This window comes from Cynoglossus semilaevis, chromosome 2 (assembly GCF_000523025.1).
Source record: "Cynoglossus semilaevis isolate Cse_v1.0 chromosome 2, Cse_v1.0, whole genome shotgun sequence".
NCBI lineage: Eukaryota > Metazoa > Chordata > Actinopteri > Pleuronectiformes > Cynoglossidae > Cynoglossus > Cynoglossus semilaevis.
Window position 1 is genome coordinate 13,223,455 of NC_024308.1, and position 25,027 is coordinate 13,248,481.

Sequence of the window (25,027 nt, forward strand, 5' to 3'; positions counted from 1 at the left end):
TAGTCAACCTAAAGTGTCAACTAAAAACTAGCTGATTACTGCCATCTATTGGCAAACTGTTGCTTTAAAGATATATTTCTATTTGAACCACGGGTTTCTTCTTCTTGATTTCAGTCTTTCAGGTCCATGACCTCTGAAATGCCCCTGACCCTCTGCTTGTGTTTTCAAAATGATATTTTGTCACTTTTGTAATTGAAATAATCCAAGCTAGTAAACAAGGCAGCAGGGTGTAAAATGTGAATTCCATACAAGAAATCTACATAATTATTTCTGCCTTTAATCCAAACATACACTTTGTGTTAATATACAAAAATATATGTCATATACAGTATATCATTAGTGACGACACAGCCTTTTACACGTGGGTAAAAAGGGATAAATACTATGAGAAATATACAGACATAACACAATAAATCCATCACGAGTCCATGTGACCCACATCTCTGGCTTGGTCACGTGACATGAAAGGGTACAATACATCTGTGGTTTGCACAAAAATGACGAACAGGAACCTGATATACACAGTTCTACACAGATATTCTAGCGTGATATTAATACCATATGCAGTTTTCGTATTCTCCAGGTGTCATTGAAAAAAATATTTTATTTAATTGAAATATGTCAAATTCTAGTCTTTATAGCGGATCGTTTGTGTCTATACAGGTTTCATATATGTATATACAGTATATTTCATCAAATGGAAATGTGAGACTTTTGCAGAAATGTTTTGGCTCCCTCTAGTGTCAATGTTACATAATTGAACCTCAGATGAAGACCTCGGAGTAGGCCAACGGGGCACAGTGAAGAAATGTGCAGCGTCGTCGTCTTTGGTTCTCGACAAAACCGTGTCTTTGTTAATTAGATTAAAACTCCGTCACTTCCGTCCGTGAGATGAAGATTCAGTTTTTGACGTTGAGAGTCCTTTTCTCTCTTGCTATTTTTTTTCTATTTTTTATGTGACCCAATCATGACCTTTGAGACAAAGTTGACGATGGCGCTGGCTGGCTGCTCCGGGTCGTGCTCAGCGAACAGATGGCACATGTTTTCAGTCTCGCTCTGAGATTTTCTGGCTACGAACCCAAAAATCCTAAAGGAGACAAAATGCAACATATGGGCAAATACGAGGGGGTAAATATAAGACCTGCACCACACAGGTCTCACAAAATGTAAATGAATAAAGAATGAAAAACCAAACGTACTTTGCTGTGGATCCGCTGCCTCTTGTCCATCTGAACAGTTCGAAAAAAAAATCACAGCGAAAAAATCTTGTCAATATGGGATAATGAGATCATTATTTGCTAATGACACCTTTAATAATACCACCAGGAAATTCATTATTTTAAGAAGCAGAAATGTGCTGTTTTTCTTTAAAGGAACTTAAAGGAAGTGGTGTAGTACTTACTTCCTGCCCTGAGGGTCCAGAGAACAGAATATTACAGTGTTGACAGCGTAGTGTCTCCTGAAGAACAACCTGCAAAATCCAACAGAGACACAGCCTTAAAACCTGTGTGTGTGTGTGTGTATGTCTGCACAGGTTTAGGTGCGTGGTCACTCACTTCCTCTGGTTGTCGGTCAGTGTGATGCCCTGCGCTGACACTTTGAAGTGGACCACGGTGGAGGCAGGAGGTGGATCCATGGAGAGCGTGACTGTGGTGGCCTTCTGCACGGCCTGGTGTCCCGTCAGTGATTCCAACTCCACGGAGCCCAGGTACCACACGTTACAGGCTGCACGGCACATGTAAACATTTACAAAGTCGCATTAACACATGCAGTATATGGGCAGTATATGTGTGTGAACATGAACGTGTGTGTGTTGTACCTGCTCCCTGTTTGAGGAGTTCAGCTGCTGAGTTTGTAGCTGTTTGTGCAGAAGAGTCATTCATCTCCACCAGTGGGTCTGAAAACACACACACAGACAAGCATGAGTCACTGTCACTGAAATAAAAAAGCCTTTATTCCAGAAAAGCCCGACCACAGCCAGAACCTAATTCTAACTTTAAAGCCCCAACATCACAACAAGCCTTTGAAGCAGAGTAAAAGATGCAAATATTTCCCAACAAACAGTGTGTGAGTCACAGAACGTTATACCCTCGTTTACCTTTGTCGGGCAGGATGAGTTTACAGGGCAGAGCCAGTGGGGTGATGGAGTGCTGACACACCAGAGCAGTGAGGCTTCCTGTCAGGGAGAGAACAACAACAACAACATGTTTGTTTCACTAACAGACCAACCAGCAGACCAGCGCCACCTCTCACTGCTGCTAATTACAGCCCGATTCTGTCATTTGTGTTTGTTTTTGTAGAACTTTTGTTCAAATCCTTCCAATCCCTGAGTAGAAATCCATAAATTATGTTTAATAATAATAATAATTTGAACTTCATTGATCCCATATTTGGGAAATTCTTGTTCAGATCAGCTGCAACAGGCTGCAGTTCCTTTGGGAATCGAACCCAGGACTGCCTGCTCTCTGCTTCCGTGTCAGGCGTGTGAACTGCTACACTACAGAACCACAAAAGTGCCACCCAACTCGAACCCACGACCCTGAGATTAAGAGTCTCATGCTCTACCGACTGAGCTAGCCAGGGTGTGTATGGTTAATATCCAAGGCAACATTTCATTAAATTTTGCAAGTGTTTTTGGCTTAGATACAATATGTTCCTGACCTTTATATTTTGCTAAGTGTCAATCAGCACTATGTTGACCTTGCATTCATTTACTGAATTGAAGTCATATTTGTTTTTGTCCAGAATTGGATTTCTGGATACACACACACATATATATATATATATATATATATATATATATATATATTCACTCTGCAGGATTTGCAGAGTGCGATGTAGCTGCAATTTTGAGCTATTACCACTAGAGAGTGGCAGAGGAAATAAACTTTAAACATTAATCCTCACCAAAGTAGGGCTCGTTGGGACAGCCTTTCAGACGAACTCCTTTGGGGGTGCACTCAATCAGGAAGTGTCTCACCAGCTCATTGGACAAATCTCCAGCTGCAAGGACGCACAGGTTTAACATCAAGTTTAAACAGTGAAATATAAAAAACAGGATATCGCCCCAGACATACCTTTCTTACTCTGGTGAACCACAGAAGGAGGGGGCGTGGCCACCTTCATGGCCAATCCGTACGCTCCTCGGAATGAGTGACTGTCCCTGACAACGAAAGAGCCGGGCTCCTTATCTTTAAGCACGGTGATGGCTGCTCACGGCACCAACAGACAGACAAGACATGAAAAAAGTTAATAGTTAATTCCACACACCGCTGACTTAGAAGGTCCTGGTCCAGAACCAACATTTACCCTGGTCTCTGGAGATGTCCGGCTTGTACCAGAACTTGGACGTGTCCTGAACAAACTTCACAGTGTCCTGCTTGTTCACCGATTCTACAGGACACAGATTGGGGTTCAATGTTATGTTTAAGTCTGGACTTGGATCAAAATATGACACCACAGCTGAGAAAATACAAAGTTTATGTGAAGAACTCAACCACTGTGTGAAGATCATACCTGCTCCGGGGGACGATGCCCCACCAAGACCCCTCAGAGGATCGGAGGACATGGACGAGGAGAACGGGATGCTCACACTGCTCCCGCTGTGAGGACTGGAAAACCCACTGAGAGAAGGAGAACGGGAGCCAACCTCTCCCACCTCACCCCACCTCCTCTTCTCCGGCAGCAGTGGAGCGAGGCCTCCTTCTCCTCCGAGGTTCAGCTCCCCCAGGCCCTCCATGGCCTCCAGCAGGCTGTGGTCCAGCCCATTGTTCCCTAACAGTGAGGACAAGTCCGTGCTGTCTGTGGTCCTGCGTTCACCTGCACCGGCGTTCTTCAGAGCTCCTCGGGGAGAACTGTGGGCGTTCGGGGAGCTGAGGGAGAGAGGAGGTGACGGATGGGCACGGTAGGGAGAGTTGAGGGAGTTAGGAGTGCGGTCATGCCATACTGGTGGAGGAGTGGTACTGCAGGAGAAGGAAGACGAAGAGTTAACAAATTTTAGTTTATATTTTTTATATTTTTTTCTTTACAACACCTGTTTAGTTTATTTTAACTAGAAACAGGTTAAAGTGACTCTGAATAGTTAGCAACACGGCAGTTATAAGATTTGATGTGATAAATAATTCAACATCAATGTCACTTTCTTTGTTGACTATAGTTTATATGTTATAGCATAAGTATCAAACTCATGGCTCGGGGGCCCAATGTGGCCCGTCAAGTCATTTTGTGTGGCCCCCAGAAGCTTAAAAAGTGTATTTCTTTTTTATTACACACAATATGTACAATATATACAATATGTAAAATATCTTACAGCTACAACCAGCTTTTAAAGGGGAACTGTATTACTGATGTACCCCCCCCCCCCCCCCACCACCACCACCACCACTGTGGGGTGTGTGGTGAAAATGAGTTTGACACCCAGTTCTATAGGAACCAGGTGTGAGTAATCGTGTCGGTGTTTGGGTACCTGTCTGTGCTGGGGAGGGGACTTCCTGATGACACAGAGCGCATGGAACCAAAGACCCTCTGACAGGAAGCAGGATTGAGCGACAGGTCTGGTCTGAACCGGTCTCCCTCTGTGGAGCCGCCGCCACCGCTGTGGTTCATGGTCTCCAGGAAACTCCGGGCATCTGAGGGAGTCAAAGAAAAAGAAGATAAAGAAAGACGTGAGTGAACAGACTTTGACTTCATACAGTCATCACGTAAAAAAAAACCACAGCAGATGTTCTCCAGCTGGAGGCGCTCACTTCCATACTGTGTTACAACTCTGCTGGTAACTGCTACTGGTGTTGGCCTTAGTCGGGAACAAACATTTGGATTATAGATGCAGGACGGAGCAGCACAACTCCTCTGAAGTTAACCTTTGACCTTTTTTTAATGAAATCTCTAAAAAAAAAATAATTTAATTTAACCCCAATGTCAGAACTTCAAGGCTGTTCACAGCTGTTGCCTTAAACCACCTACTAACGGTCCTGACATCATCATCATCATCACAGTCCAGTCTGCTGTTCTGATGGTCGAATCTAAAGGTCCTGGAGTTGACCTGGAACATTTTACCACTGACACAGTGTCAACATTTTGAGTCCAGAGTAAATCTCTACAGACGGAGAGAGGCCAGTCAGTGGCCCCCGGGCCAGGAGTTTGACAGGACAAGCTCAATACAACAGCTGCCGCGGCAGGTATAGGTTGGTGCTGAGAATGTCTGGACAAGAAGAGCTGTGTGTGTGTGTGTGTGTGTGTGTGGTAGTGAGTGATGTTCAGGGGCGAGTGGGGGGGGGGGCATTTCAAACATGCCAACATGACATCCTGACATTCTAACAACACAGTGTGTCATTCAGGACTCCTCAGGCCTGTGAAGGACCATGAGTCATCGTTAAAAGGAGTCACTCATTATAAAGAGCTCCTTGTTTTTGGAAGCTGCCCCCACACACACCCTCATCCCACTGCACAGTCTGCCCCCCCACCAGCCTCCACCTATCCCTCTCTCTTCCCTCTATCCAAGCCCCTCAGAGAGAAGCCCTGCCCCAGACCGGGGATAAATTTAGTCCACCACTGAAGTGATGATGTCATCACATGTGTGTGTTGTTTGTAAACTGCAGTTGAAGCACTGTGCGCTACCAACGATGCATAGCAACACACACACACACAAACACACACAGTGAGAACGTAAGTCGACACCTGGACTTCATCTGAGGAGCTGTGGTTTCAAGAACTTCACTGTGAAAAAAGATTTTTTTAAATCTGAAGTTCAAGTGAAACCATATTAGCTCCGCCCACTTCATCGAAAATCCAACAAAAGAAAAGTAGTGGAGAAGTAGTTTCAAGTACATTGTAGTCAATAAAAGCATTTTTGTCACTTTTTCTGCCAAATACTTACTTTTTTAAAAACACATCCGTGTTTTAGCTTATGATAAAAAAATAAAATTCAGCATTATTTTTACTGATAAAAATAAAATAGAAATTCTGATATTTCAAATAAATTAAACTTGTCTGTATTCAAGGTACATGGTTCTAACTTATTATTTGTATGTATTGTATGCAGGTTATTCCGATCCTAACTCTTTATTATAAACGTCTCTGCTCTCAGGTCTGTTTCCTCTGACGCTGTACATCCAAGTTAAAGGCATATTTCTGCCATTACTGCATTACACAGGGAGGATCAGATGATGTCTGAGTGTGAAGCTCCTGGCAGCTGCTGTGAGCAGGAATCAGTGAAAGACAGTGAAAGCTGTGTTTTTGACGGGTGTCATGTGTTGGTTCAGCGTCGGTGCATAAATCTGGTTTTACAGTCTGGTCGAAAACTGGCAGAAATATTCAGGTGTCTGTACTCAAATATTTGAAGGTTTTTTACTTATATTCAGAATATTCAGAAATCAATATTTTCTCTCCATTTGTAGAATAACAAAATGTGAGTTCAGCTTACATAAAAGGCATTAGTGAAATAAATTCGCTCAAGGTTTAAAAGTTCCTACTAATTAATTTGTTGTGGAGAATTTAACACATTACGGAATTATTCCATAGCCCGCTGCGGTAGAACGTCATGCCAGGTAAGAGCCGTGCAGCTGAGGCTTTACTACAGACAACGTTTTTCATCAGGAAAAACTCCACTGCATACCACTAAACAAGAATCTCACAAAAAGTATATGCAGTGAAATATAATAATATTCTAGTTTATATTTACTAAAAATGTACTCCTGTTTAGTTGAAGACAACACTAATATACTGGCAGGAATTAAAAAAAGACAAAAATCTTCAACAGCTCTGATGATGTTGTTTTCATAGCCATCTGCTGCCACCACCAATTAATTGAAATTTGATAATTTTCCACGTCACACTTGTGTGCCAGATGTTTCACATTGGGGCTAAAAGGATGTTCAATCGTGTTTTATGTTCACATTCACCCCAGCAAACAAACAGTGAATATTTAAAATCAGCTCCATTAGATTGATGGTACTGGTACTGTGGAGTCAGGCTGAGCTAACACACAGCTCAGAGATGATCTCAGCCTGTTGTTGTTGTTGGTGGTGTTGTTGTTGATAAGAGGACACAAACCCAGGCCGTCAGGAATGCACTAAAGGCAGCGAGATTCCTCAAACATTCCCAAAGGCACCGTCAGTGTTCCTCTCCCTCAGCTCTTCCCAGAGAACTGTTCCCACGCTGGGTTCTCTCCTCACTGTGGTTCCTCACATCTGCTGCCGCTCACATCAGCCAGCTATAATTACAGAACAGGACAAACCGCTGACCCCTCCCTGACCCCCTGACCTGACCAGACCAGACCCTGGTCGTCATGTCACACCTTTCACCTCCCGTCTCTGTGCTGCACCATCGACATAGAAACCCATGCTTAACCCAACATATTTTAATGAAGAACCCTGCAACGATAGCTGAGGTCAGTGTGGAACAGATGTTTGAAGGTTACAGTCATCTCCACGGTCTACAGCAGTGATTATCAACTGGTGGCCCGTGGACCAATTAGGGGCAAAGTGTGCTTAAATATTTTTTTCAGTTCTTTTTAAAAACATTTTTAACAAATCCATCAGAAAAAAAGACAGCCATAAATTTGACTTTTTCTCTGTTTTATGAAAATGTCAACTTCATCCACCGCCCGTTTCTGTCTCCCTCGTCTTCGTTGCAGCTCTGACTGCAGACAAAGACTCTTCAGTTCAGGTCAATACCCAACAACCAGGTCCAGATGGCACCGGACCATGTGGGCACTGGTACCAACTCTCAGCTGCCAATACGACCCTCAGGGCAGCATCACTCAAACACACACTGTTCTCAGCAGTGGAAAACCAGTCGTACCTTCATGTTTGGTTTGTAGATAAATCCCTGTGAATAAAAAAAAACATTAGCCCCGCAGCGAGGTTCAGCGGCGCTAATATCTGCCCCCAGCTCAGACCACAGCGGAGTTCGGCGAAGCTTTACAGAATGAATGGCAGGAAAGAAAAACACACAGTGTGTGTGTCACATGTTGGACGCAGCTACAGAGCAGCAGTGTGTGATCCGACAAAGAAACACTTCTGTTTCTGCGTCACTTCTTTTTTATTCTTCGTCTCGCTCACCCACACGACCAAACATTTACTCGGCTGAAGCGAAGGATTCTAGAAACAATGAACACACCATGATGCACAAACAGGGAGGACAACAGTGGTTGAACAGACGCCCGCAGGACCGCAGGAATGTGACACACACTCACACACACAAACACACACACACACACACCCACACTGAGGCTGACATATCTGGACGTCCATGGCATCTCACAGCTGTTCAGAGCGCTCTCACACACACACACACACACAGCACCAGCCACACATGAACCCTGAGAAAAATAACAGGAACATAATGAGAGGAAAACACCTGCTGTCCTGGACACTCTGATTGAAGCCCAGACATTTGGGATTACCAGTTGAACGTACAGTATGTCTGAAGTCTGGGTTTCAATCCAGCCAATCAGGGCTGACCTGTTGCGGCAGTTATTACGGTTATTATAAATCATTGATCTCCTGGCTTACTGCCTGTATATATTTTTAAAATCTTCTTGGATTGACGTTTGGACTGGAATCCAGTTATGGGCCGGTTTGGATGGTCTGGAGGGTCGGATTTGACTCCCGAGCCGCCAGTTGCTAATCACTGAACAAGAATGACAGTAATGTCCACCAAAGAAAGTACTGCTTTCTCCTTAGAGTACCTTTGGCCCCGTTTGAGAATGTAATTACTTGTCAAGTCTGCCCCTCCCCTCCCCCTGTCCCCCCACACACACACACTTCTAACTTTTGTAGAAACAAATATCCATCATCCTCCGTCCCTGCTGTGGCCCCTGACCCTCGCCTTTGTCCCCTACCTCTGTCCACTGCTGGGGTTTGGAGTGATGTTTTTATGTAAACCACTGGAGAGAACAGGGGTAAAAAGTAAAAAGACCACGTCACCCCTGAAGTGTTTATTGGACCCTGAAGTGTTGTAAGGATAAATGAACGTCCTCATGAACTGCAGTCGCAGACACTGCTGTGGTTTCACTCACGGCAACCGCAGTGACAGACGATCTGTGCACGACCTGTGGCCTTTGATGATCGTTGCAGGATTCTGAAGGTTCCACGGTTGGTTTCAGTGATGTGGTGCATTCAAGGTGGGCTATGGTCAGTAACACAAAGGACAGTTTTGCCTCGAGGGTAAAAATGTATAAAATAAAAGTTATTTTAATGCTTTGAGGAATTCAGAATTTCACTGTGTTTTAAAACTGCAGTGAAAATCTTCAGACTACGTCCATCTGGAGAAGTGATGATGAATATTCCCTCTGCTGTTGGAACTTTTACACCACTGCTGCTGCTGCTGCTGCTGCTGTTTAATTCTCTTTCAATAAGATTCTGGTTCACAGCAGTGGGACAAAGGTTTCATTTCTACTCTTTTATAACTTTTTCTAGTCTGTCAGTTTCCAGGCAGGTTTGGGTCTGGCTTTGTTGAATCATTGGGTAAAAAAACATTGCTTTCTTTCCAGGAATCAGAACTGAGAATATGGAGAACGTTCTTGGTATGTTTACATTTCTCTTCCTGTAATGGAAACATTTTTTCACACTGACAACAACAGGCCGTTGACTCTGCTGACTGTGGTTGATTTTCTCTTCTGAGGAATGAATGAGCAAATATCTGCCCGAGCAGTGTTTCACTGTAACATGTCAAACTGTGGATAAGTCTTCTGTCTTCAGTCTAACCCACTGTTCTGCTCTGATGCAGATGATGCATGATGACATCATCAGAGCTAACAAGGAGAATAACTGATGCTCTGCTCCTCCGTTTGTTGATTAATTCCCTGGGAACAAAATGTCCCATGTTGTCTCATCTCTGCATCCTCAGCTGGGCCTTTGTCCTCAGCTCTGTCAACAGTTTCCAGCCCTGTGGCTTTAATTTTTGCCTCTTTGCCCTTAGCGTCCTGCATCGTCCAAAAGTCAAACGGTTCCCAACCAGCAACACTGACAGATTCTTAAAAGTCATCATTTAATCATTTGAAAGTTTCCAGTGTCTTTGATTGGCGTGTGATGTCCGTAAAACCTCTCCTGTGCCAGCCTCTCTTCTGATTGGCTGATGGCCAGAACAACCACAGGTCATGAGTGAAAGCTGAATACTGCAGCTCGGTGAAACTTTGATGCTTACATTTAGCCTGAACTTTGGTTCAGACCAGGACTACAGACCAGGATTATGGCTGCTAGTATGTCAGAAGTTGTTTCTTGAACTTTTCATTTCATTTTCTTAAAGATATGAAGGAATAATTATCTGTCTTTTGTTGTCCAGAGGGCATACTGCAGAGTAGTGACGTCTAATGCTGTGATTGTTTGTCAAAAGTGGTCATGAGTGAGTCCGAGTTTAACATCTTAGATCAGGTTTTGCACAGGAGTCACATCCTGAACCAAACAATGGCCTTTTGTCTTGACGTGGGTTGACATGATCCTCCTCCAACAATGGTCCAACGACTGTAGACTGTAAAGTGAGGACACCGTCTGTCTCTGAGCATGTTTGTCTCTGCTCTGTGCTCGCAGCCCAGTTTGTTCGACCCTAAATATGCACACGTACCCTTCCACCTCCCAGCTGTCCTCAATCTTGTGCAGTGCAGCTCAAGTGACAACTCTTGACGACAATGACAGAGTTCTCTGTTGACATGTCCTGCTGCATTTACTGTCCACAGACCACCACAGTCTCCTGTCCTGGCTCTGTTTGGACCTTACTGTGAGTGTCTTCTGCACAGCTGGATTCAACCTCAGTTCTTCTGACTTGAAGTTACCCAATAAGTTAAAGCTTCCCTTTGTCCACTTTTCACTCATGAGCTTAAATGTAAAACAGTCGCAGAAACATGTTTGAGTTCCAGACCAGTCTTTTTCTGGAAACATCTAATATCCAGAAATGTGAAAGTGGAGTCATTAGAAAGTCATGAACTCACTGACTGTCCTAATTATTCCAGTTAGACATGTGGAACAGTGCTGCTGGGCCTCAAGTGGTTCCTGTTTGGCAGAACTGCTGCACAAGTTCAAAAGTGTTTCACTTCTACTGCGGCCCAGAGAGATGGTGCTCCTTTATCGTGTGTGACACGATAAGACACGAGAACCCCAACAAATACAGACCCCTTTAAGGTCGTCAATATTTTTGGTTCAATCCAGGTCAGTAGTGCAGGAAATAAGGGGAAACGAGCCACCACCACCCCCTGCATCTCCCCTCTGGGTTAACCACCAATACATCAGCCTTCCCATCCCCAGCCAAGATTCTCACTAACAAGATGACATCATGAAGGCAGCGGTGGAACAAACCACCTCATCACCCCCCCCCCCCCCCCCCCCCCCCGAGTGTCAGTGGGCTGCAAACGCTGCTGTCCAGAACAATACACCATGGTCAACAACAACAACAGCAACAACAACAAAAACAACAACAGCAACAACAACAACTTAATGCACATCGATAACATTGAGAAGGCTGCGCTTCATTCCAGAAGATTAAATACCAGAAGCCTGGAGGAGAGAAAGGAAAGCATTTCTTTGCATGTCCCCACTTTTCCACCCCCCATTCTTAAAATCCCCAGGAGGGTCAGTGGGGGAGATAAAGGAGTGTAAACACAGGAGAGAAAAATCAGAGAAAGAAATGCCTTCAGACGGAGAAGACAGTTCTTACAAAAGAAAAAAACGTGAGAAGTTCTGAGGTTGTTAAGGAAGTTAGAGACAATGGAACTGATGAATCTTTAAACACCCGTAGACGGGTCAGTGACCAACACACACAGTCATTCATTCTTCTGACATGTACATACCCAGAGATGCAGTCATGATGTCACACTGTCAAACGTCTCTGCTCTTTGTTTCCTTTGTATCCTAAAAGATCTCTTCTTCTCCGTCTTCTTCTTCTACTCCAAACTTCTATCTCTTCTCTGTGGATCTCAGTGTGAATGAAACTTTCTCCGTTACCAGAATCTCCTCCTCCTTTTTCCTCTCTCCTTCTCTCCCTCCCTCCCTCTCTTCCACTCCCGTCTGCAGTAATGCAATCCAAGCCTGACTCACTGAAGTTCTTTCTGGTCAGGGGTCTGAATACTTCCACCACTGTGCCCAATTTTTTGGTTCTCCAGATGGAAAAATAAGCTTCCTGGTTCCCTGGGACACCCGTCGTCTGCTGCCTTTGTATGGAGGGAGGCACAGAAAGAGGGACAGAGCTGAGGGGGAGCCCGGGGGGTGGAGTGGAGGTAGAAAATATCTCCCTCACTCTCCTCCCTTCCATTCATGCCCACACAGCCTCCCTCCTCTCCCTCCTCCTGCTGACCACTGAGCATTGTTCCTGCTGGGCCACTGCGAGCACTTTCCCCCAATCACAGTGGATTCCAGTGAGGTCAGAGGACACATGTGGCCTTTTATGGAGTGCAGAGAAGAGGAGGAAGTCGTGGTGGTGAGTGGTGGGTCTGCTTGGGCATCTATGGCCCTTCTGTCAGGGCATGTGCGTTCACTCCCACCATCTGCTCCACATGATCGCCGGGACAAAGACATGCCGACACACACTGACCCCGTCTGGTCCCTGTACCTCATGAAGCTCATCATAAATCTGACTGCACTCTGTGTGAGTTGACTTTCTTACTTTTGTTTCTGTCCAAACATATCATCATTTTACGTCCCCACCTCGAAGGAAAAATGACCCATCGTATAATTCTGCTCTGTTCCCGTCTTTTCTGACATGGCAGACCAATAAGGCGCTCCAAACTCCCTGGGATTTGATACAACTTTGTACTAGAATGTAAACCAAAAATCTTTAGACAAAATTTATGAATGGATTTAGGATTAGGATTAAGGGAGGAAAACTGGCCAGTAGGGGAATAATTATTTTATATTATTCTCTATTTAAATGAAATTTGCAACTTTAAATGATTTGCAACAATGTTGTAAATCCGTGTTTCCCAACCTTTTTTGAGCCACGGCACATCGATATCAAACAAAAAGTGTATGTTGCTACAACCTAGTAGAAGAGTATTTAATAGTTCTGCCTTTCATGCTTTGATGAGCAAAGAAAAATTATATACAATAAATAAATAATAGTTTTCAGCCCAATTAAGAGAAATTGGATAATTTTCCGCAGCACACCTATTGATCTCTCACGGGACACTAAGGTGCCACAGCACAGTGGTTGAGAATCACTGCTGTAAAGAAACAAACCTAGCAACCTTAAAAATTTGAAAAATAATAACACTCTTTTTTATACATATTATATCTTGTGTCCATTTATATGCAGTTGTTCTTTTTAGTCTGATCCCAAATCCTCTGTGTTCAAATCCTAGACCAGACCTAAGTTATACTTATATCGAGTTTTGATATGAATCCAAGTCCAAGTCCTACAAGATTTACAGTAGAGTTTTCTGGGTTTAAAGACAGGAAATTGAAGTGAAACAGTTTAAAATATGGATTTAGACCATAATCATTTATTACCAAAAGCGTTTCTCAACAGAACGTCTGTTATTGTGGCCCTACTGTCTGGTACTCTCTGAGGAGCATCAAAGTATCAGACTAATAAACCATAATTTACTTTGCTGATATTAACAAACTGAGCGAGAAGACCAAACCAGCGTTTGCAGTTTGAAAGCCATCTCCATTTTTTATATAAAGTCTTCTGTAAGAAAAAGTCACGTTGATCAAGGTTTTCTGTTTTGATAACATTACATAAGGATTTTCTGAAACCTCAAAAGACCAACAACCAACTTTAAACCCAACCACTGGCCCGTACTTCCTCCTGACCTTTGACCCTGAGCTTTAGACACTCTAGTGTTGGTCCAAACAAACCATCTGCCACAACTGCTCCTTCAGTCTTACTGCTCAGGGTTGCCTCTGCTCCCACAGAGCTCCTGAATTTAAAACTGTTTGTTTGAAAGACAACAAATGTGGCTCTTATGTAACGTATCACAGCTGAGCCGCGCCATCACATTCAGTAGCACAGAGGCAGCAGCAGGGGTCATCACCGGGGCACAGCAAAACACATGGGAACAACTGGGACCAGAGGCTGAAGGGTGAAGACGATGGGAAGGATGTCACTGATCTCCCGCCATTAGTTTAAAGACTTTGATAACATTTTATACATGATAATAAAAAAAACTGATTCCACTTAAGTCCCCAGGTCAAGAAACAGACCCACAGGAATGTCGTGTCTCCATGGCTGCCACTACAACAACAAACCACAATTACAAATCAATGTGTTTTTGCCAAAACAAATTTGATTTAAAAATAATCTATCCTGCAGTAGCGCCATACTTCCTGGAGGGGGACACCCTTCAGTTTGGGAACCATTGCTCTGCTGTGACGACAGCTTTTCCGGTTCACATACAGCGGCTCGACCTGTGCTGTTCAGCTTAGCGAGTACCTGAAGAAGAGAATATTTTCCTTCTAGGATTGTTAAGACAGCCCAAGCTAATAAATAGAATTTAATCTTAAACTACTAGAGGGAGCCCAAGAAGCACCACGAACCATGGTTTGAGAACCACTGTCTCACATAATGAACACATTTTTTTTTTTGCACTTTTACGCCAATAATGAGGAAGAATGACTTCAAAATAGAATGGAAGAATGACAAAAAAATAATAATCTTGGAATGTATTTGTTACATGAAGACGGAGAATATTCCAACTTGACAACTTAACGATATTCTTGACATTTTCTATAGGGAATTCCCTGTGTCTGGACCTCTGTGTGTTTTCATTGTCTGCACCAGTGTGTGTGTGTTAATCCCAGCATCCCTAGCGGTTTGATCCTGATGTTGATAACAGTGATGGGAACTCTGCTGCAGGGGTTCAGTGTGCTCCACTGTGTGCCTCACTCCCTGGTGGTCATTACTCCACACATCACAACTGTCTGAGTTCAGTTTGTAGAAATGACAGATTATTTAAAAAATCTATAATTTTCTGAGGCTACGATCTGACTTTCAACATGGGAAACAGGAAACGCTGGTCTGACCTCAGAGTGGAAACAGGCCGAGAAATGTCTGTTCTTTTTGTTCTTTCCTCTGTCTGTCCAGCAACAAGCTACAAAGACGGCTGAGCTTTTTAATGTTAACAATAATAATAATAATCACTCTTTCATCACCCCCTCCCCCGCAGCCCCTACCCCTGTCACCATCACTTTGTTCTGACAAACATATTTACATTAAACAGACAGAACTGCCCTTTAAATATCTGTAGTCATCAAGAAAACAGCCTCAGTAAATACCAAGTCAGTTTTACTATGAATACATCTTGGAAGAAATATTCAGGTGTCAGATTTTTCTGATACTCGGCCAGAACAGGTTTCATTAAAGTTCATGGAAGATTTCGTGTTTTAACATCTGTCATAATTTTCCTAACGATTTTCTGGTCTCAGTTGTGAGTTCCAGTTTCTTCTTCAATAAAGTTTTTACATAACAGAGAGAGAAACAGACGAGGGAAACAAACCAAACTGACATTTTAATCGAGTTTCATCTGTGAAGAAGAATTTAAAAAATGTTAAAACCTCAAATATATGTGTGTGCTTTCCTGTATGTATCTGTCCTTTTTATCTGCAACACTGCCACCTAGTGGTTCTATTTTTTCTAATCTCTACCGAAGAATATATTTGATAATTTTAAAAAAAATGTATATATTAAAGCAGAAGTCAGAAATCCTGACATTGAACACACCACCATGTAACAAGTTTGTGGCACTGACTATTATCGTGGCCATAACTGCATTAACATGTTCTTCTCGCTGCAACGCAACGCAGCCTGAACTCTACATAACCCACACCTTTTGAATGCAGCCCTGAACTCAGATCTGATTTTCAACACAGACTCTGAAAGTCGTTTCATGTACGTGTGTGTGTGTGTGTTTTGACACTACAGTAAATTCCTCCTGCAGCTGCGTATCTGCTGCATATCTCTTCAAAGCAGGATGTCCCAGCAAAACAAAAGACCCTCCCTTATACCACCGTCCACTCCCAGAACAGGACGCGAGTGGACATCCTGTCCACAGTGCTCTCTTCCTCCATGACTGCCGCCTATTATTAGCAAACATCCAGCATCAGCTGTCCTGCATTGGCCTATGTGTGTGTTTTATTCAGCTCTCATTCACTTGAACACTCAAGCACCGTTTGCAGGTCTCTCTCTCTCACACACACACACACACACATTCCTGTCTAAGTGTACCTGGTGTCCAGCTGTGCTGGTCCCACTGTTCACTGGTCCTCAGCTGAGAAACCTCAGAGAAATGTTTGACTGGGAAGAGAAAGCAGAAGATAAGATGTAAAAATGCTAACACGCCCACCTCAGGGCGCCGTGTGCGTGCAGCAGCGTGCGCCCTGGTGCTTATCTCTTACCGTAAGGTGTCGGTGGAGATACCGGGAATGCTGGGGTTTGGGGGACGAAGTCCTGGCCGTCAACGAGTCCCTGTCCATCCATGCTGTTGGCTTTGTATAGATGTCCTTGCTTTGAAAAGACACAGATGTAGGGGAAGATCAAAAAAACATTTCATAGACGGAGTTGACTGACACACACACACACACACACACACACACACACTTGCATGCAGACATCAGTCTTGACATCTGTGTGTGGCTGCGGCCTGTGTTTTGGTGTCAACAACAGGTCCATTAATGCATCCTTATATAAGAATGTGTGTGAAGAGCAGAGATGCAGATAGAGTTACACACACACACTTCATGTCTTACAAAACACTCTGTCTGGGGTGGATGGATGGATGGGCTGCTCACATAAAGACCAGTTCAGGTCTGGGTCTGGGTCTGGACAGTACCAGACTCAGACGCCCCCTGGTGCCAGACACTTTATTGAAGAAGTTATAAATCTGCTGAGTCGTAACTAACATTTATCTCAATGTCCTTGAATCTCTGCTGGTAAAAACCTTTGTTGCTAATGTCAGTTTTTCTTTAATTCAAGTAATAAATTTTTCTAATGTATCCTTAAATTCTAGTATCAGTCCTATTTCCTGTATTTTTTATTTTAGCAACATTTGTGCTAACTTTGCCTGTAATAGTAGAAAAACAAGAACCAATTAGGGTTTTCCTACAGTTCTTGTGAGGTTTCGGATAAATTATTGGGGGGTTTTTTGGTCAATTTTAATTTATGTCCCTTTTAAAGCTTTTACTTTTTTTTAATATTTTAGGAAGCAAGAATTTGACAAGTGAAAATCAACCCTTTGTTGACTAACTGCAATTAAGTTTACAATAAAGTAAAACTTGTTCTCCACTCGTTTCTCCATCATCCTACTGATGTTTGTGTTTCTCTAAACTCCGTCTGATCTAAAGGGATTTAAACTAAAAACCTTCATCCTTTAAACTGTAGCACCTGTTGTGAACTCACAGAATAATTAAAATACAGTGGATTTGTTTGTTGCTCCATATTAGTCTTCAGACTGACAGAAGAAGTAGTTTAAACCTCTGTCAACCCCGGGCCCCTCCAACAACACCGGACCCCTGAGTTTAGAACCCTGCGTCAGTGGACTTGGTGAACTCCTGTGTTTGTCTTATATCTCAGGATCCACAGCTCATTGTTTGAGTTATTTTAACAACTTTTAATAACTTTGCCTAATCTTTTTACTGCCCCTTTTCCCAGAGTGACTTTTCACTAAATGCCAAGCAGCTCCTTCCTCCTGACGTCAGGATATTGTTTTCTCTGTGAATTAATCTAATCTCTGAGCTCAGTCCTGTTACAGTGTGTTGTGTTAGTGAACTGCTGAGCAGGTCGTTCCATTATGTGACCGGTTACTGTTGATAAATGCTGAGGAAATGGTGTTTGTTTTTCTTCGTCCTATGGCTCTACGTTAAATTTGTAGTTTCAGTCTAAAAATGTGAAGTTGTGTCGTAACAGTGGAAGCAAAAGGGAACATGGACCTTGAAGTACGAGGAGACATTTGTGACTTTGGTCATTTGGGGTTGTGGTCCACAGTTCTATTGGTTTAGGGCCATTGTTAGTTCTAAGTCATCCAACAATATTCAAACCAGGGATTCATGACCCCACATGGGCTCGGAATTTAAATGGGGTCACCTGACATTTCTAGTAATTGATTAAAAAAAACTGAAAACAATTGTGTAATATATATATAATATAGTATAACAAACATGATGAAAAATTAATTTAAAAAAAAAACACTTTTCTGGAGTTGCCAGAAAGGTGTGATTTTGTCAAAAAGGTGTCATAAAAAGGCCAAAAAAAAGGTTGGGAACCCCTGAGTTAAGGGTCAAGTTTAAGGATCTACCTGGTCACAGACTGTTCGTAGGTCTACGCAATCCTTGGTCCCCACTCTGCTTGTACCTGGAGTATGTGTATATGCTTCTGCAGTGGGAATGTGCCATAAATGTCTGCCAAGTATGGGAAACTAGAAACTTTTTTTTACCAGAGAAGGCGAGTAAGAGGGGCTGTAGACCGGGGAGCCCCTGAAGGTCTGGGCCCGTCCTGATCTCCACGATGGACTGTGAAGTGCGGCAGTGTAGTCTGTGATGTCACTGATCTGTTTCTGCTGCTTCCACCCTGATCAGGAACAAAGAGATAGGAGAAAGGAGCAGGGTGAGTCAGATGAGGGCAGCAGCGGAGGAGGCAGATGTAGATATAGATGTAGACAGATTAGAGTCAGGTATGTAATCAGGTGATCACACATGAGTCATGAAATGAAACATCAGGATCAGCCACGTCTGGAATACTAACATGTTGTTATGACCAGAAGGAGGCGATGACGGTGACTGGTGTTTGTGTCTGAAAATAGGCCCCCAACATGTATGTTTGTGAGTGTGTGTGTGTGTGTGTGTGTGAGCACATCCTCTCTGTGACCAGATGTTGGAATATCCCTCAGATTCATTAGGGGAGGGAGAAACATCTTCTGGAACAATCATTCCTTCTGTTCTCAGATGTGAGCAGATTGTCGCCCCCTAGGCTGGAGGTTTTCCTCCCACAGAAATCCGTATTTCACATGCTGTGGTCACAGCTCATCCTCTTCACTACCAAGCAATTACTATGAACTACTTTGATGACGTGTTTCCAGGACAGTTAGAAAGAAGACAAAAAGGAAGATGTTCTGAGCTTTTCATGTCCTTTCGAGAAGTAAGCGAAGTCAGATTGTCAGATGGGTTCAAGGTAGGGTTGGAGATCGTAGTTGACTGATGAAGTTGGGTTATTTACATGGAGCATGACATCTGTGGGCGTGGTACTGCTACCAGTGGAGCTGCTTTACTGCTGCCACTGGTGAAGAATTTGAACCAGTCTTGATATTTAGGTGTGGCAGAAAAACAAAAGACATGGCCACATGTTGGACGAGTGGTGAGTGTGCCCACCTGACTGCAAGAAGGTCACTGGTTTGAGCCTTGTAAGTTACTGATATTCTATAGCAGACCTGGGGGGCGAGTGACCCAGATACGGCCGACTGGGCTTTCTAATCCAGCCCGGCCCAAGCACTGATACAAGGTATAATGACGCCTGGTGACACTTTCTGAAGAAAATTTGATAACTTTTATCTAAAAATGCTCATGCAGTCTATTCTTAACATTGTCGCATTTATGTCTATATATTTTTTTTAATTGTTTAAAGAAAAACACTAATAAATCCTCTACTGTATCCTTATCAGCAGAATGGTAGTAAAAATGTTAGCTAAGGGTTGGCCTGAGAGCAGAGAATGTTTTGGAGATACTCCCATTTGTCATCTGTCATAACAGCCCCAGAGGGTAATATCCTGGTTTTAGGAAAAAGAAGAAAAAAATAACCTTGAAAGCAGCAAATGTGTCTTTTGTGAACCATTAAAGCAGAAATGATGCAGAACTGATTATATTCTATTTATTTGTACAAACACAGTGACATCACTATCTGCGAACCTGTGGCCTTTCGTAAACAACTTCAAGAAACACTGTGGGCTCAACTTTCACTGCGAGCATCCAGCACCTCCAACATCACATGTTGGCCCCCATTAGAGCCACTGAAACTAATCCTGTTACGCTCCCACACCAGAGTGTTGGCTGAAGCCTCGGTCTGTGGAGGATTCTCACAGCGTGGAGGATCACTCGATACTTGGCTGCACTCCTCAGAGCAGCTACTCTCTATTCACAGAGATGATGATAGGGAAAAGGAGAGGCGTGATGCAAACACACGGGAGAGCAAAGTGTTTTGTCCGACTTCAAAAGCATTCCTCGTCCCTTACAAAACATCCCCTTGAACTCCAGTCCGAGCAGCCCGCTCTCAGAATTACTGCCTAAATGCGTCCTGAGGGAAACATCAGCCCTGTTAGCCCTCTGACTCGCTGACCTACATACATCCAAACACACATTTGCTATCCATTTCCTGTGCAGTGGACCAGGATCACAGGTTAACTTAAAGCAGCAACGGTGCCCCGTGTGGCACATGGCTGCAGGTCAACACTAGCTACAGCTGCCAAGGCCACTCGTGTCAACCTTCCACCCTCCAGCATCTCCCACGTGGTGCCTCCCCCCCAGGCCTGGAGAGGCTAATGAACATCTGTAAGGTACCGCTAAGAGTTCTTCAGGAGTGATGACATCACTGCTAAGACCTATGACCAGCTGTTCTCCGACAGAAAATTAAGCAGAGACGAAGGTCGCCGCAGAAATGTACCACTTCCTCCAGGCTCCATCCGATTGGAGGGGAAGGCGAATAAATCTGTCGTGTGTGACAGAGTAGTGAGAAGAACCAGAAGAACAAAAGAGGCCGCCACGAAAAAACCACGGCTCAAGAAAACCAAAAAAATCTTCTAGAAATTACGATTGTGTACAACACGTCTCATAAATAATGTTCAGACTTTTCTATCACACATAGACCAGTGTTTCCCAACCTTTTTTGAGCTACGGCTATCCTTATCCTCAATTTCCCCTCCAAAGCAAATTGTAATTTACTAATTAAGATCAGATTTTACTGGAGAAGGAACAGGAAACCATTGGTTAAGACTACAGTATGGAAGCGTCTGGAAACTGACGTTCCAAATGTAATTATCTTTCTATTCATTATCTTCAGAGTCTGTTTGTTATGACCCCCATCCAACAAAGTAGAGTCTACGACATTGTGTCTGTCACCACAGTAGTACTGTCAGACATGATAGAAGTACTTGTCTCCAAAGAACTATTTCTCCATTCATTTCTGAAACTACAGTGGACACTGGGATTAAAGTGAGCTTCGGGTCTTCATTCTCTAATGAATGTCTCTTTCCTTTTCTGAACAAGTCGGTGTTTGTTCTAATTTCTGTCTATGTCCAGTCTGATTGGCCTCTTATTAGATTTACTCAGTGTGTAATGAATAAACTGGACGGAAATTGATGTCGATGGGAAAGAGGGAACACATTCGACTTATTTAGATAGAGAGAAGCAAATAATTTAAAAGGACGCTTTTTTATGGGGGAAACTAATTAATTAATTCAAATATTTTTGATTACATGTTTACGGAGACTGGATTTCCTTTTGATTTCCGTTGTTTGTTTTTTGTCTAAAGTCCAAACAGGGAGTACAAAGACGGACAGTATTCAACAGTCGGTCTGTATTCTTCCACAGAACTGACGACACACGGCAGCTGCCGTTTTGTACCGTGCCAGTTTTATTATCATTTACACAGGAAGTCATTTAGAGCTTCCTGAGCTTCACTGTCACCAGAGTCTGCCGTGTCGTCCTCGTCTAACACCATCATTTAGAATAGATGTATTTCTATTCTAAATAAGGTTGACTGGACTGTAAACACTCAAGGACGTTAATTTAGCGCTGCTGACATGGCAGGAAAAATCCACTCTTTATTTGATCAAAAGCTGCCACCCACACATCAAACAACACACCTTCTCCAATAAAAACTCATCAACCGCTCTGTCCCAGACCACGGAAATTTTCAAAAAGTCAACGGACACATGTATTTCAGTTTAATTATAAATACTCAATACCTGTGTGTGTGTTTTACCTGCCAGCTTGTTAGCACAGGTGTGTTTTTCTTTCAGTCCTAATGTGACAGAGTGTGAAACTGTTGTACGCCTCTGCACCACCATAATTGTTCAAGGACCAGTTCAGCTAAAGTGTATTTTCAGTTACATACCCCCCTGTGGAATTCAGCTAATGGGGGGTTTGTGAGCGCCGGTACAGGGAAAAATAGATTTTTTTTGTGTGTGTTTCTGCTATGATGGCAAAGTGCCATGATCTATTTCACTGCAAAAAAAAAAAAAAACAAACGTCATGTTTCTAAATTTAACAGCCTTTTTTAAGATTAAATTGTTGTAAGCGATTATTTTTATTCTGAATTCCCAATGAGCAGATGTCTGAAGACCTGTAGCTGAAAATAGATGTCAATGTAAATCATACATTTAATTTAATACATTTTATTTATTTAAGTTCTGAGATACACTCCTAAAAAGTCCAAAACTTTTTAAAGAGAGACGTTAAAGAAATGATCCGTTAAATTTCATCTACCCTGCAACCCACAATGGTTGTTGTGTCTGGAGGTGTGACTAGTCATACCTGACAGATGTGAGTTTCCTTTGTGGCTGAGCCCGTTGGTGTGTAGAGAAGCAGAACGTGACAGTGGAGCACAGCGAGTAGGAACTGGAACGAAGGTCGGGTCTAGATCCAGGATCAGCTGGTTCAGCTGTTCTATGGACTCGTCGATGTCTGTGTTCAGAGAGGACAGATCGTCCTCCTGCTGCGATGAACAGGGTTTCGTATGAGGGGACAGACTGTCCTGTGACTCAGTGACATTGTGGACAGTGTCCTCGTGCACTGCCTGTCCTCTGTGGACGGCTTCCCTGCTGCTGACTCCTCGAAGTGGAGTGTTGGGGGCCACCAGAGGTGGAGGCTGGTCCAGTCTCCTCGTGCTCACCTTCTCTTTTCCATCCACCTGGTAACCATCACTGACCACCACCACCTGCTGCTGCTTCACCCAGGAGTGTGTGGAGTACTCAGGCTGGACTCTGGCTCTGTGACTCAAGCTCGGGACTTCTAACCCAGAAGGTTCTGCTCCGTCTACGCCGTCCTCGTCGTCCAGTATGTCGGTCTCCCTCTCGCTGGATGAAGTCTCTCCGTTGATGGTGAGCCCCAGTCCGGACTCATCTCCGGCCACCTTCGCCTCCACTCCACCACATGCAGCAAGCTCAGCCATAACCTCCAGAAGAGGCTGAGCAATCTCAAAGTTCAGCCCAGAAACAGGCTTCCCCGCCCGGGTGTGCTTGTCCTGCGGGGACCCCCTCCTCTGTTTGGCTGTGGTCCTTCCCTGTGAGGCTACAGACAGGCCTGAGTCTGTGCTGGCAGACAGAGTACGGTCACTGCAGCTGGGGCTGCTGATGGTCAGGGAAAATGAAGCCCCTTCCTCACTGCTCTTCTTCCTCAATCTGGTGTACACAGACTCGTTCCCAGAGTCCAGGACCATAGGTGGAGCTGTGAAGACGGAGACAGTGACCAAGTTAACCAACCTATTAGAGTTGCGTGGTTTACATAAATCGGACTATCACAATAGATCAACCCCTCCCCAATGACCAGTACTGTACGATAGTAATACATCTCCAAAAATAATCATGCATTTTCTTGTGAGATTAGCTTCAAAATACAAATACATGCTACTCATTATTGCTGAATCTATGAATATATATATATGATTTATAGATTATATATAGGAATGTAAAAATATACTAAACTAGCTGAAATCAACACATTTTTTCTGTCACCTTTATTACACCATATTCACCCTGGAAAGATAAGAGTGACGACAGACTGACAACTGACTGATGCCATAAACTGTTCATGGAAATGTCAATCAAAACTGACACCAGTTATGATTGACTTTAAACCATCAAAGCAGCTCCCGTGGTTCAACTCATAGCTGCAGGTGACTCTGTCCGTTTCTTATTAATGGTCTCAGGTTAAACAACAACTCCACACCCAGAGAGGACTGAGTAAAAAGAAGACATGAATAATTGACACCTTCGTACTGAACATTTCACTGCAGGAAGAGTACACAGAGTGGCTTTTCTCTGTGTGTGGAGTGTGTGTGTGTGTGTGTGCTCTGAACTCAGGTATACCACCATGACAGACATCCTTTCCATGACACAAAGTATTTGTAATGAAATATAATAATCTTCTAGGTCCCACTCCCTGTTTAGTTGAACACAACACTGATAAACTCACAGGTGTTGAAGAAAGACTCCTTCAAAAGAGTCTCTATTTGTTTTGGTTTGTTGGCTTTTATAGCCATCTGCTGCCATCTAGAGGAGGAGTATATATTTTTTTTCTGCCTGTCAGTTTTGCATAGATAAACAAAGTAAAGTAAATAAATAACATTTTTGGTTGGAAATAAAGTTAGGGCACGTGGTGTCCGCAGTGAAAACTCAGCAGTTAAACAGTCCATCTGGTTTATCATTACCAGAACTATTCTCCAAATGAAGTGTTGCTAGGTTTGGCTCCACGCACCTGGTCCTGACCAGGGACTGAAAGGTCGTTAAATCTAGGGCGAAGTCAAAAGTGAAAAACTGCTCTGGTGTGACGTGTGGTAACTCTGTGAATGGTTTCATGGTCCCAACAAGTCAAGATGATCAGCTGACATTCAACTAGGAATCTACTGTTCAATCACTAAACAACCAACTCCAAGTTTTCCAGGCAACATTCCAGAATAAATCAGAATAAAAGACACCAGTCAGTCGACCTAATAGGAAGGAAACAGAAACTAAAGTTTTAGCTCTTGACAACCAAGGTCAACACAGCAAAGAGTGTCTCCAAATGTTGTCAGAAAAAGACCAGACCAGGTGCAACTGCAGCTCAGCTGAGAATTAAAAGAAAAATTGAGGGTAAAATTCCCACAGGCTCCGAGAGGGAAGGGGTTTCGCTGTGCTGAATATTCAGTCAGGAGCATAAACAACATAAAACTCGATCTTGACGTAGTAATAGTGTAGTCCATATCTGTCATAAATGCTCCCAGGATGCATCAGGGTTCTGAAAATATAATCAGTTCTGAAGTCTGGATACCAGCAACACCCTGTACCAGAAACAGCTGATGGTCAGACAGGACTTTACTGGACAGTGACTTCAACAACAGACACAGAATCTTCCAGAACTTT

At 43.4% G+C, this 25,027-nt stretch overlaps 1 protein-coding gene across 4 annotated transcripts in view; it reads right to left on the minus strand.

Moving 5' to 3' along the window:
- Positions 1-257: 257 nt before the first annotated feature.
- Positions 258-25,027, minus strand: part of LOC103399858 (tensin-3-like) — a 37,088-nt gene continuing 12,318 nt past the window's right edge. For all 4 annotated transcript variants that reach the window (XM_008338492.2, XM_008338491.2, XM_025064150.1 and 1 more), the window contains 15 exons: positions 22,443-23,354; positions 18,356-18,489; positions 16,323-16,431; positions 16,153-16,221; positions 4,466-4,628; positions 3,517-3,962; positions 3,310-3,393; positions 3,078-3,209; positions 2,908-3,003; positions 2,099-2,176; positions 1,820-1,897; positions 1,557-1,725; positions 1,403-1,471; positions 1,200-1,229; positions 258-1,087 (listed from right to left, as the gene is read on the minus strand). In XM_008338492.2, the coding sequence (XP_008336714.2) occupies positions 946-1,087; positions 1,200-1,229; positions 1,403-1,471; positions 1,557-1,725; positions 1,820-1,897; positions 2,099-2,176; positions 2,908-3,003; positions 3,078-3,209; positions 3,310-3,393; positions 3,517-3,962; positions 4,466-4,628; positions 16,153-16,221; positions 16,323-16,431; positions 18,356-18,489; positions 22,443-23,354 (2,711 nt within the window). In that variant the 3' untranslated portion in view covers positions 258-945. The remainder of the gene's footprint in view (positions 1,088-1,199; positions 1,230-1,402; positions 1,472-1,556; positions 1,726-1,819; positions 1,898-2,098; positions 2,177-2,907; positions 3,004-3,077; positions 3,210-3,309; positions 3,394-3,516; positions 3,963-4,465; positions 4,629-16,152; positions 16,222-16,322; positions 16,432-18,355; positions 18,490-22,442; positions 23,355-25,027) is intronic.